Source organism: Argiope bruennichi, chromosome X2 (genome assembly GCF_947563725.1).
Source record: "Argiope bruennichi chromosome X2, qqArgBrue1.1, whole genome shotgun sequence".
NCBI classification, from domain to species: Eukaryota; Metazoa; Arthropoda; class Arachnida; order Araneae; family Araneidae; genus Argiope; species Argiope bruennichi.
In genome coordinates, this window is record NC_079163.1 from 90,859,042 (window position 1) to 90,871,055 (window position 12,014).

Consider the following 12,014-nt stretch of genomic DNA (forward strand, 5'->3'; position numbering starts at 1 on the left):
AGGGGTTTATGATTCCTTCTCTAGGACTTGCTTCCCCGTTATTGAGAAACATTGTAAATTGATAGTTCAAATGATATCCTCATATTTCCTTTGAAGAAACATTTTTAGTAGTGCTTCCCTCTAGGGCAATTGTTTCTGGCTCTTTCATGCTGCTTGTTGAACACAAGTAGATGCCTCCCAAGAGAAGCAAAAATTTACTTCCTTGCTATCTCACATTGTCAAACTTCTTCACTTCAGTAATCAAAAGTCCTCTACACCAGAAAACACCTTTCCTCCAGATCCAGGATAAGAAAAGGATTCAGAACAACAAGGAGCTAATTCCCGATCCTTACAGTCCTGTGGAAAACATGGCTTTGAATTTTTCAACCGGGATTGATGAGACTCGGTGGCAAAAGGATGAGTGCATAAGTCAGGAAGTGAAAATCAGAACCACCGTCAGTTTTCGAAGAAACTCAAAGACCCCAAGATGATCACCTGTTGGACTAGATTTCCCATAGAATCAATCGTATTATCGGAATCAAAAAGTTCTATAGAGTTCTACAACGTAAACCCCGTAATTAAAAGTCGGTCACCCCTCACCGAAATCGAACTGCGTCCGATGAAAATTGAATACCGATCAGGGACATGTACAAACTGCCTGCGGAGCTAAAAAATATTTTACCTTAGGAAAAAGTATCTCCATATATTAAATAAGAATTACAGAATAACGTACTGAAGCTATATATATATATACTTAAACAACTAGCATGTAATAGTACTTTTAAATTTTGTAAAACTCCTTCAATTTGTTAAATGTTTTAAATAAAATCTATCTATATCAATCCATATAATAAATTCACTCCTTAAAATTTAAACACAAAATACATTAAAGTTATTTATGAGACTAAATTAGTATTTTGTGACAAAAGCCGTTAATTTCTTTATAATATTTAAAACGAAATTATATTGTGAACTGTTCTTAGATTACAGTATTAATTTACAAGTCCAAATTAAACTAAGCATGGATTATCATTTGACAAGCAATAACATTTTCTTAAATGTTGGAACATATTGTTGTCAACATATGTTTCAATTAATGAGGAAGATATACAGGGTGTCTCTGAATTCATACGCCAAACTTTAAGGGTAGGTAAAATACATATAAAGAAATATTTTTTGCACAGCAATATGGGGTCGGAAATGAAAAGTGTGAGAACAAGTAGGTGTAAGTAAACATAAACAACTCGGGAAAATACAGTGTCTACGAGACTCAAAATGGCTCTGATGAGAATCTTATCTCTTTCAGTTGCTGCAGAAACTGTTCGTGAAACACTAGTCATCTTCGAAAAAATACGCCAGTCACTTGCTAGACGACAATAGGCCCGTATCGTTGGTAGCGGCAAATTTGTACTGTATTATATGTAAGTAAAGAGCATTCTTGTCTTTTCTTCAGTATTTTTGTTTTTTCCGCCCAAATTTTTTATTTCCGATCCTACATTGCGATACAAAAAAATGCTCCCTTATATGTATTTTACCTATCCTTAAAGTTTAGTCCATGAATTCATTGGAACCCTGTATAAGCAATAGAATATCCCTCTAATAACAAAACAGATACAAAGATTTCTTAGTCCATATTGGCTGTCATCAACTCAAAGATCTTTTGTGTATTTGAACTCCACGGGAATTCTGTATTTTGTCCTTGTAACTTTCTTAATATCTCAGGTTCTGTTTGATAAATTAGGTATGAATTTGACTAAAAATATCTGTAAATTGATTTTGCTTTAAGGATGTCATTCTCAGTTTAATTTTGTCTTCATTTATATACTCGACATTTTTTGTTCAAATCTGAATATTAACAGATTCCATTGCAATTTTACTTTTTATCTTTAAATAATTTTAAACCTTGTTTTTGAACTCTATCTTGAGCAAGTTTTAACACAATGTTCTTCTGAAAGTTCCCATATAAAAGAATATGTCTATATAAATTAAATTTCCAGCAACATGAGTAGGGATTGCAATACCGGTATACCGAATTCCGGTATTTTGAGCCATTTGTACAATTTTGTAATACCGGTATTCACAAGTTTAAATACCGGTTTTTCGGTATTTACTTGAAATTTTTAAAATTGTCTCCATTATATGTTCAGGTATCGCGAACATAGCAAAATAGTATACGTTTTTGTTTTTATGTCTCCATAGCGAGCGAAATTAATTAACTAATTAATTGCTTAAATTTAAATTAGCGAAACATGGATTATCCCTGAAAGAAAATATTGTATCCATAACGACTGATGGTGCAACAATTATGAAAAAAGTTGGAAAGTTGATTGGTGCAAATTAGCAGTTGTGCTATGCACATGGAATTCAATTAGGAGTAATGGATGTATTATACCAAAAAAATAAAGAACAGAAGAATCCGAATACTGTGGATATAGAAATTTCGAATTCCAACTTTGAAAAGAGTAAGAGTGAGAATGATATTGACAATGAAGATAATGACAATGTTATTGTTGAAGAAGATATTGCTAATGAGGATGAAATATTAACCTATCAAGAATTGCTTCCTATAATTTATAAAATTCGAAAAATTGTTAAGATATTTAAACGTTCCCCTATAAAAAAAAAGGATATGTTACTAAAATATATACTAACTGAAAATAAAACAGAATATATGTTAATATTAGATTCTAAAACACGTTGAACAGTTTACTCCTAATGATGGAACGATTTTTGAAACTGAAAAATCCAATCCAAAAAGCAATAATCGACTTAAACCTTTAAGGTATCCGAATACGTTCGGAGCACTTTTTTTGAAAATTATCATATAGAAACAAATTAACATGTTTTTTGACTTCAGTTTATGTGTACATAAGCTATTATAAGTTAAAATTTGCAATAATTTTTTTTAGTTTTAGAAAATTGGTAGATATATGGTGAATTTTGAAGAAATTTTAGGAAAACTTCAAAAATGGTACACGAAATTCTATTTAACCAAATTCAATAAATTTAGTATTTAAATAATCCTTATGCAATTACCTAGGGAATGACCTAAAATTTTAAGGCTACCCCAATAAATAAAACTTCTAGAGCTAGTCGAAGAACCATCACAGGGTATTTTGCATATTTTATAACACCATTATTCAAATAACATACCATAATTTAAAAAATATTCCTATTATGAACATTCTTTTAGGTCACGCTCTAGAAAACATTATAAGGAAAGATTATACCAAGTTTCAAAGCAATTGCTTTAGAATAATTCAAGTTATCATTTTTATCGCTGGCAAAATATGCAAAAAAAGTGATTTTGAGAAAAATGCATTTTTATTACAACTTACCACATATATGCTATATACATGTGACTACTAACCTAAAATGTCCCAGATTTATAAGTTAAACCTTCTGCTTGCTCATTTTTAACTAATTTTTTCTTTTTAGCTGCCCGATTTTTTTTTCTGGCAACTTTAACTCCGGGCAAAGAATGTCGCTTGGATTCGTTAACTCGCACTTCGTCGAGTTCAGCAAAACCTTTGAGGGTAAACACCCCCAAACTTACACCAAAATGCCTTAAAATATCTAGCAGTCCTTCAAATCCTTTATTAAATTGAATCACTGCCATGTATGCACCCAACCGCAATGTTGACAACTCAACGAAAATTTCTTTTGGAATAAATTTCCAAAGAATTCCATTGAACGATTCATTTGCATTTTGGGTTTTCCCATGCAAGCATTTTTGTAGCAAATTTTTGTCACATAATTGCATGTATACAGGCTTGATGCTATTGAGGACATTTTTTGGAAGCCCTTTTGATTTTTCCTTGTATTTTTTTCCGTTCGATATGGCTTGCTGATATCTACACCAGCTCTCGGGCCCAACTGGACATTGACCATGCATTGGTTGTTTTGCACTGGAACAGCAGTGAAAAAATGCTGCAATTACTGCCTTTTGCATGCCTTCCAAATCATTCACATTACTACGGATAGCAATTCCGTAGTAATTTTGCAATTTATCGATGAAGGTGTCTGTAAGTTTTCCTCGACCTCCAAGACCTTTTTGCTTCGATTTTAATTTTCTTAGCCTTGTGCCAACACGCTTCTGTATATGTCCAATACACTCATATTTTGTAACGCTATCCTTCCCATAAACATCTTTCACAGCATCATATCCTTTTGAATCCCCGTCGCCATAGAATTTTATATATTGTAGTTTCCTCATGTCAGCAGACCTTTCAAAAATACGATAAGCACCAAGAGGTTCCATAGCACCAGACGAACCTGTATGTTTTGTACAGGTATGACTAGAGTTTATTGCTTCGCTGTTTTTTTTGTCACAAATTCTACACACTTTCGACATCACTTCAATGTCTAACACCTTTCCAGTGTCTATTGAAATGACCGTGACACATCCATTCAGAGATGAATACCCTCTTCGTTGCCATGTGCCATCAACTGACACACCGCACTGAGCTATTTCTTCAGTTACTGAGTCACCTCTAATTTCTAATGCAGCTTCCTTCATTGTTTTGGATGCCACGTTACTAGCAGCAGCTTCCAGTTTTTTTTCGAGATAGCCAAATGACTTTTTCGAAGGCACATTCACATTCATCGCAGAACACAGTTTTTTCGCTGCAGAATGTCCCCTGCCAATAACTCTCATACCAAAAACAAATGCAAGATTTATGGTATGCATTTTATTTACCTTTTGAGAGGTGCAGAAAGATATTGAATAGTCACAATTTTTACACTTTAATGTCATATTCATCGCTAAGCCAAATACAGACTCCTGGATAATGCTAACTCCACTTTTAAAACACACAGGACAACATAATGATGAAATAATGTCATTGAGGATTTGGAAATTAATAAGCACATTCTTTTCGTTGTTTATAGGAATATCTGAAGGTTTCGAAGATTGTTTTAATTTTGTTTCACTGACTGTTAACAGTGAAGCATCTAACTTACTACTTTTTGTAGCTTTACTGGAGTATCTGTTCCCTCCGAATTTCCGTTTGCGAGAGTAACACTTGTTTTTATTATTACCCATTACTAGCACTGTTAAAAACACTAACACTTTCTAAAATTTCACTAATAATCTATCAAATTAATGCAGATTACTATTATTTTTGTAAAAACTAAACAAGAAGATCACAACAAAATCGCAACGCACGCTACAAATGTAAACAAACTAATGTTGCCAGATTTCCTTAAATTTTACGTTGCCAGATATCCTTAAGGTGCAGAATTATTTTAAATATTAAATTAATAATATACTAAAATTATTTTTTAAAAAAATCGCGGAATTTCAATCAAATTTGACAGTTTTATGGGCATTTAAATGCTTACTTCCGGTTACTTGAACACCCACTTCCGGTTTACCGAGCTTTACTAATTTGCTAATATCTCGGCTTGTAATTGACGTAGAAACAAAGTACAAGCTGTTTTGTAAAGCTAAATAACTGCTTTATTCAATAAAACCAAAAACTAAAAATACGATTTTTTGAAAAAAATAGCCATTTCAACGTATTCGGATACCTTAAATTAAATTTTCAGATAGTGAATTAGACTTAATATCCAGAACTATATCAGCTCTACTTCCAATAAAACTGACTATTGAGGCATTTTGTCGGAGAGATTCTAATTTATTAACAGCTAATGCAACAATAAATTTCATGTTGCAGTCACTGGAAGAACAGCACACATCACTATCTGAAGAATTATATATTACATTGAAAAATAGCATAGAAGAAAGGCATACTGAAATAGAAAATGTCTTATGGTATATACATAATTATAATGATTTTAAAAAGGAAAATGAAAAAGAAAAGAAAAGAACCAATTCAAATCTGATTAAGTTTAGAGTAAATGTTCTTAAATTTTTTTATCCACAAACCTATCCACATTCAGAAGAATTCGGCTCAATTATCGAAGATTATGATGTCACTACAGTCGATAGTGAAAAGGAATTTTCTCTTGAACAAAAATTAGAATTAGTGATAAATAAAAAAAATTTCAACGAACCAAAATATAATACAGAAATCAGCCATATCCAAAACCATCCTACGAGAAATCGATTTATTTGAAGATGAGGGATTTATAGATAAATACTTGGAAAAAGTATATCGCGCATTCCTTACCACCCACTAGCGCAGATGCCGAAAGAGCGTTTTCGACAGCTGGTAATTTTTACACAAAATTACTTTTCAGGCTTAATGACAATACAATTGATGCATTATGTTTTTTAAGATCAAATTTCAAAAATTTGTAATAGTATCACAGACTGAATAATGAGTGATATTTACACTTTTTTTTTGTGATTTAAATAAATAAAATGTTTCTTTACTTTTTTCTGATTATATACTGTTATAATTTATAAGTTACAAATTATTTTTTGTGATATTTACACTCTCTAACAAAACTGGCAAATAAAACAAAGAAACACCTGCGTTTTCTTTCTTTTTCTAAAATTTCTAATACCGGTATTAAAACCGGTATCCCGGTATTAAAATTTAAAAAATACCGAATACCGGTTTTGAAATTTTGGTCCGGTATTGCAATCCCTAAACATGAGTAAATATATTTCATTTACCTCATTGACCTTGGTTAAATTATGTGGTAATCTGCTAACTTTGTCTCTCCCAGAAGATGTGATAATAATGTAAAATCTAGAGCTTTTCTCCTTTAAAGAAATTTGTAAAAATACACAAGATGCATCTAAAGAACAGAAATATTTAGCTTCTTCCAGTTCTGTAATAAGATTTTATTGAGTGGATATTGAGTAATATTATCTTAATGTGTATATTTAAATCCCTAGCATCCATGCAAATCTTGACTTTATTGAATTTCTCCACAACTATAAGATATAACCCAGTTTGTTGGTTCAGTTACATTCAAGAACTTTACTTAAAGCCATTTTATTTATTTCTGCTTTAACTTTATTCTTTAAGAAATCAGGTAATACTGTAGGTGCACCAATTCTTGGAAATGCTTTGTCAATCAGTTTGATAGCAAATGCATAATCTGATTTATCAAGGAGGCCAGTGGAAAGAAACATTATTCATTTCACAAAATTCTATATATTCAGTAATCATTTTCTTCTTATTAATAAATCCTAGAACAATTCAGATCCCAAGTTTTTTTTTCTAATTTTGCTTTATAATATAAAATTTCAAGACGTTGCTTTATCGTCATACATATAAAGATATTCATAAGCTCCTAAAACACTCGAACAGATTTCCTGCATACGAGCTCAAACATTTATTCATTTTCATTACAACTTGTTTTGATGATATTGAATTTTGAAAATAGAAGAATATTTACTTCTGCATCTGATTCGCGCTGTATTTCTTTATTTTATTAATGCATGTATTTTCTTTCCTTTTGGAATTAATTCCATGGAATATCTAAACTAATTTTATTTTGCTACTTTTGATTTTGTAATCATCAGCATTAATAACAATATCCACTGGATTTAGATTCTTATTGTTACAAGTATTCGCAAAATGATTTGATTTAAAAAGGTTGGAATATTGTTTACCGAAAGAGGGCATTTTCTGAACACGGAAATCGTATTGCAAATCGAATGCTTTACTTCTGACTTACCACTTTTTACCTCCATATAGTTTACAATATTTCTTTTTTCTATTTACTTATGGTAGACGAAGTATTCGGAACTTTTTTTTGCCTTCACAACGATTGGCAGATGTTTCATGATGACTCGTCATTTGAATTTACCGATTTCTACATTCCTTTCTTCTGCAATATTGCACTGTCTTAATCAAAAGGTCTTTTATTTTTCCTTCTTACATTTCAAAGTTGCAATCTTTAACTGATAATTTTCAATCAGTGATAAAAGAATCAAAGCTTTCGTTTTCCTTTTGAACGCAATTAAAGAATTTATATCTACCAATAACAGTATTTTTCTGAGTCCTCACCTATACCAAAACTCATATATATCTACACCTTCTTTCATGGGCTTTTAAAACGAAGCTACTTTTAGTTTTTCCTGTTTGCTAACACTACTCAATATATCAAAAATCTTTACTTAAATTTCTTAGAATTTTTCGATCAGTTATTTTCTAACTTTAAAGTTGATGATGACTTTGCTTCCATCCTAAAACAAAAAAAACAAAAAAATTGTACTTGCATGATAATCCACATTAGTAAGTATCTCAAAAGTAAAAATTAAAATTAATCCATAAGTTGATTTACTTTGATTGCTGTGTTACATATTATATTGAGACCCACGTAATTCTTTGTCAACTAAAGAATTATTATTCTGGAGTTTATTGAGGCTGCGGTGGCCTGGTGATTAGGTCTTGGCTTCGGAACCGGTGGGTTTAAGGTTAAAGACCCGAAGAACCGTCGTGTAAGCGGGTCTGGTGCACGTTAAACGTATGGGCCAAACATCTTCCCGCTGGTGGGATGTGGTGTGGAGATGGGGGTGCCAGCTCAGGTGTCGTCCTCGTCATCTGACTGCGGATCAAAAGTATGAGGTCCATCCCAAAATAGCCCTAATGTTGCTCTAAAACGGGACGTTAATATAATTAAACTAAACTAAACTAAACATCTGGAGTTTATTATGAGCATGCACTTATGTTGGAATTACAGGCTCTATGATTGAATGTTGTGTATACAGCAATACCTATAGTTGCATTTACAGATACAAAACAATTAATTATATTTATTAAATTTGTTATGCTACGTATGTATTTGTTATTATTCGATTTCAACTAACACTCTGAACACAGTGTTTTGTAAAATGTACAGCCTATGGATATAAATTATTATATGTAAAATCCTGTGGATATAAATTATTGCAAATATACTTTGATACGTCTTAACAACTTTTCTTTGCGTAGATTGAATATATTTTCTTTAAACTTCATGAAGACAAATTTTATATCGAAAATATTTTTAAGATGTTGCACTTGGTTTTCAAAAATACTGGAATTTTTTAAATTATTTTTTTTTTTAATTTTTTATTTATTTTATTTTATTTTTTATTTAAAACATTCAAATATCCATTAAAGCAACTCTTGCAGTAATAGCCTACCAGCTAGTTCATGGAAGAGGGGGGATTGAAGATGAGACAAACACCTGCCCTATACTTTTAATATTGTAATAATGTAAGTATATGTAGCGTCATATGTTTAAATATATATATGCATAATTATGTGAAGTCATACCATCACTCATTTATCTCATCAAAACTTTTTAAAAGTTTAGCATCATGAAAGCAGCTGAAATGGGACGCGAAGTGAGTAACTACATTTCGGAAACGATGAATTACTGCAATTATGTCGCGAATAATGACCTCGTTAAAGAAATCATTTCGGAATTTTTTTAAAAAAATGAAATTTTATTCAAATTGGAAAAATGCCAGAATGTAGCCTTTTTCTTTCCAAAATTTTGATATTTATCATTCATGCTCGTTTTATTTTAGTATCTCTATTCTAAAATATTTTCGCTTTTCGAAAAGTTAAGATATAAAAGTGATTAAAAAAGGAATAAAATATAGACGCTGAATTTAGCATATTTTAAATGTAATGAACGCAAAAGATAAGTGTTCCACTTCCGAAGATAACAAAATAAAAAGGCTTATTTCTCGGAATATTTTGCACTCAAATTTCGATTCGTTTTATCACAGAAAGAGGAGAGGGGGGGGGATCGTTATAAGATTAGGCGAAATTTATTTTGGATAAAAAATTTTATTGTAAAGAATATTGACATTTTAAAACAAAATTCATTCAAGTTATCAGTTAATTTCAAAATACATTAGAATCATTCCATAACTCAGGGTTGCCACGCCACCAGGAAAACACAGGGAATTTAAAAATTGACAGAAAGAAAGGGGGAAAATACTGGGAAATAAACCATTTTTCATAAAAACCAGGAAAATACAAGAAATTTTAAGTTAATTTTTCCAATCTAAAAAAGCCGATTTCTAATGATTGCAAGATTAAACGATCGCAGTCATAGCTTCGAATACAATTCGCGATTGTGCATTGAAGAAACACGCCCCTTTTCTACTCTCTCTCTCTCTCTCGCTCACTCTTTTTTTTTTTCCCCTCCCAGAATTTCAGCAAATGAGCATGCATGCGCTAGACTTCTGTAACTGCGTGAAAGAATAGAATACATCTCTGACGGAACATTCAATCTGCGGAGCCCGGTGGTGTTTAATCTACCATGCTTGAGTTTATCAGGGGTGTTTGTGCTCCGGGGAAACCCCGGAATTCCGGGGATTTTGAACTTCGATACCCGGAAATTCCGGGGATCGTCGTTCAAAAGGAAGTAGGAATAATAATGAATTATTTATTTTGATCTGGGTAATTTTGTTTGCTTTGAAAGCAGAAAACGCAAGGTCAGTGTGTGTGGTGAAAACTTTTCCTTTCTTTCTCCAAAGGCAGTGATAATGCGTGAAAAGGGGGAAAAAACTTCTTTTTTGTTCTTTCCTTATTGCGAGTTATGACTCATTCCCCCGGTTCTCGGACATTCTCTTCTGGATTCTTTTCGGCAAGTAGGCGCGGCAGAAAAAAAAAAAGGGAGAGACCTCGTTCGACCAGATGTGCGATTATGTGACCTGGGTTCAAAGGTCTTAATTTTGCAAAAAAAGTAATTCATTGAACTTTTATAATTAGGTCATTCAATACTTCATAATCGTAATTTTTCATTTCTTCCCCCCCCCCTTCTCGAAACTCCAAAATGTCGGTAGTAAATCCGTAAAAGTTTCAGGGGATTTTTTGGGGTCCCACAAACACCCCTGGTTTATTGAATGGTTTATTTATTTGAGAAAATGTCAGCTTATTGAAAGTAGGTTAGAGAATATTTTTTAAAACAATGAGCTACTCAAAATCCTTATTTAATACGAAATGGATGGATTTAAAAAAATCAGTCCTGAATTTGCTGAATGGATTCGAGTTCCGCAAAATCCATTTCTTGCGCATACTATTCACTCTGTAATAAGCTTAAGTAATATGTGAAAACAGGTACTTACTAGTCATGCCAAAATAGAAAAACTACAAGACTGTCTGCCAGTTCAAGAGTCATCATTCAAACTAAACTTTTCATCTTTTCCTGTATTCTTTTTAAATACTATGTCAATTCCGAAAACGTCAAATGCAATGTCCAGAAATAAACCGATTTCGAACTTTTTAGTTAAAGAACAATAATTTAAATTTGAATTTTTATGAGCATTAAAATTTGGGGCGTCAGTTCGTTCTTTAATGCATTCAATGATATATCGGAAATATTTTGAAGTGAAATAGCTAAAAAAATGTAATTAGGCCGTACAAAAATGTCGCCATTTTTTGTTGTTAAGGATTAACTTCATGGAACTGATGTCTGAAAAATCTGCAGAAATTGATTCCCAAACACATGAAGGGGCAAAAACGAATAAATTTTTAAAAAAAGTAATTTTGCTTTGTATAGTTTGTTTTAAGTAATCTGTAAGTGATTTGTATCATGATAAAAAAAATGTTTTGTGTTTTATTTCACCCGACACTTTAAATTGTGTGATTTACAATTAAAGAGCATGAAAGGTAATATATCCTCTCCTTAATATATAAATTTTGTCATGCTAAAGTCTAGATAATAAATAGAGATTTTTTTTCTTTGTATATAAATATAAACATTTTTTAATATGCTTTATTTCGAATAACGTTAAATAGTTGCTTCCTTTTCTTGCTTTCTCCACTGCTTAAAATCATATTGCATTATAACTAGCACATGAGTGCTATTTGCTCATTTCCTCGTATCTTGAATATATACACAGGGTTTTTTTTTCCCCCGGATTTCAGTGGCAAACCTGATAACTATTTAACTTGTGGAGTGATATACACTGTATTTTCAAGTCAGCATGTCTCCATGTCTAGTAAACACATAATTCTACGAAATGGCTTCGCAGTTCTGACACATTTAATATGAATTGTAAATAATATAACCCTGTTATATACTGTCTGACAACAGTGTTAAACCGTCTGCTACTAATCAACATAGCAGGGGATATTGTAAAACAATATTGGGTTTATGACAAGAAA

General features: G+C 31.8%; 1 protein-coding gene across 1 annotated transcript; it reads right to left on the reverse strand.

Moving 5' to 3' along the window:
• Window positions 1–240: 240 nt before the first annotated feature.
• Window positions 241–4,636, reverse strand: LOC129959821 (uncharacterized). Its single transcript, XM_056072713.1, has 2 exons — window positions 3,443–4,636; window positions 241–336 (listed from the first exon to the last, which is right to left on the reverse strand). Exons 1-2 carry the CDS (start codon window positions 4,634–4,636, stop codon window positions 241–243), a joined length of 1,290 nt encoding a protein of 429 aa, XP_055928688.1.
• Between the last annotated feature and the right edge of the window lie 7,378 nt (window positions 4,637–12,014).

What these genes read in the sequence shown, in the direction of transcription:
- LOC129959821 (XM_056072713.1), bottom strand. Translation starts at nt 4,636, where the DNA reads ATGAGAGTTATTGGCAGGGGACATTCTGCAGCGAAAAAACTGTGTTCT. An exon ending in ATTCTTTGCCCGGAGTTAAA is followed by an intron (nt 337 to 3,442) that starts GTTGCCAGAAAA and finishes TGTTTTCCACAG; the next exon opens with GACTGTAAGGATCGGGAATT.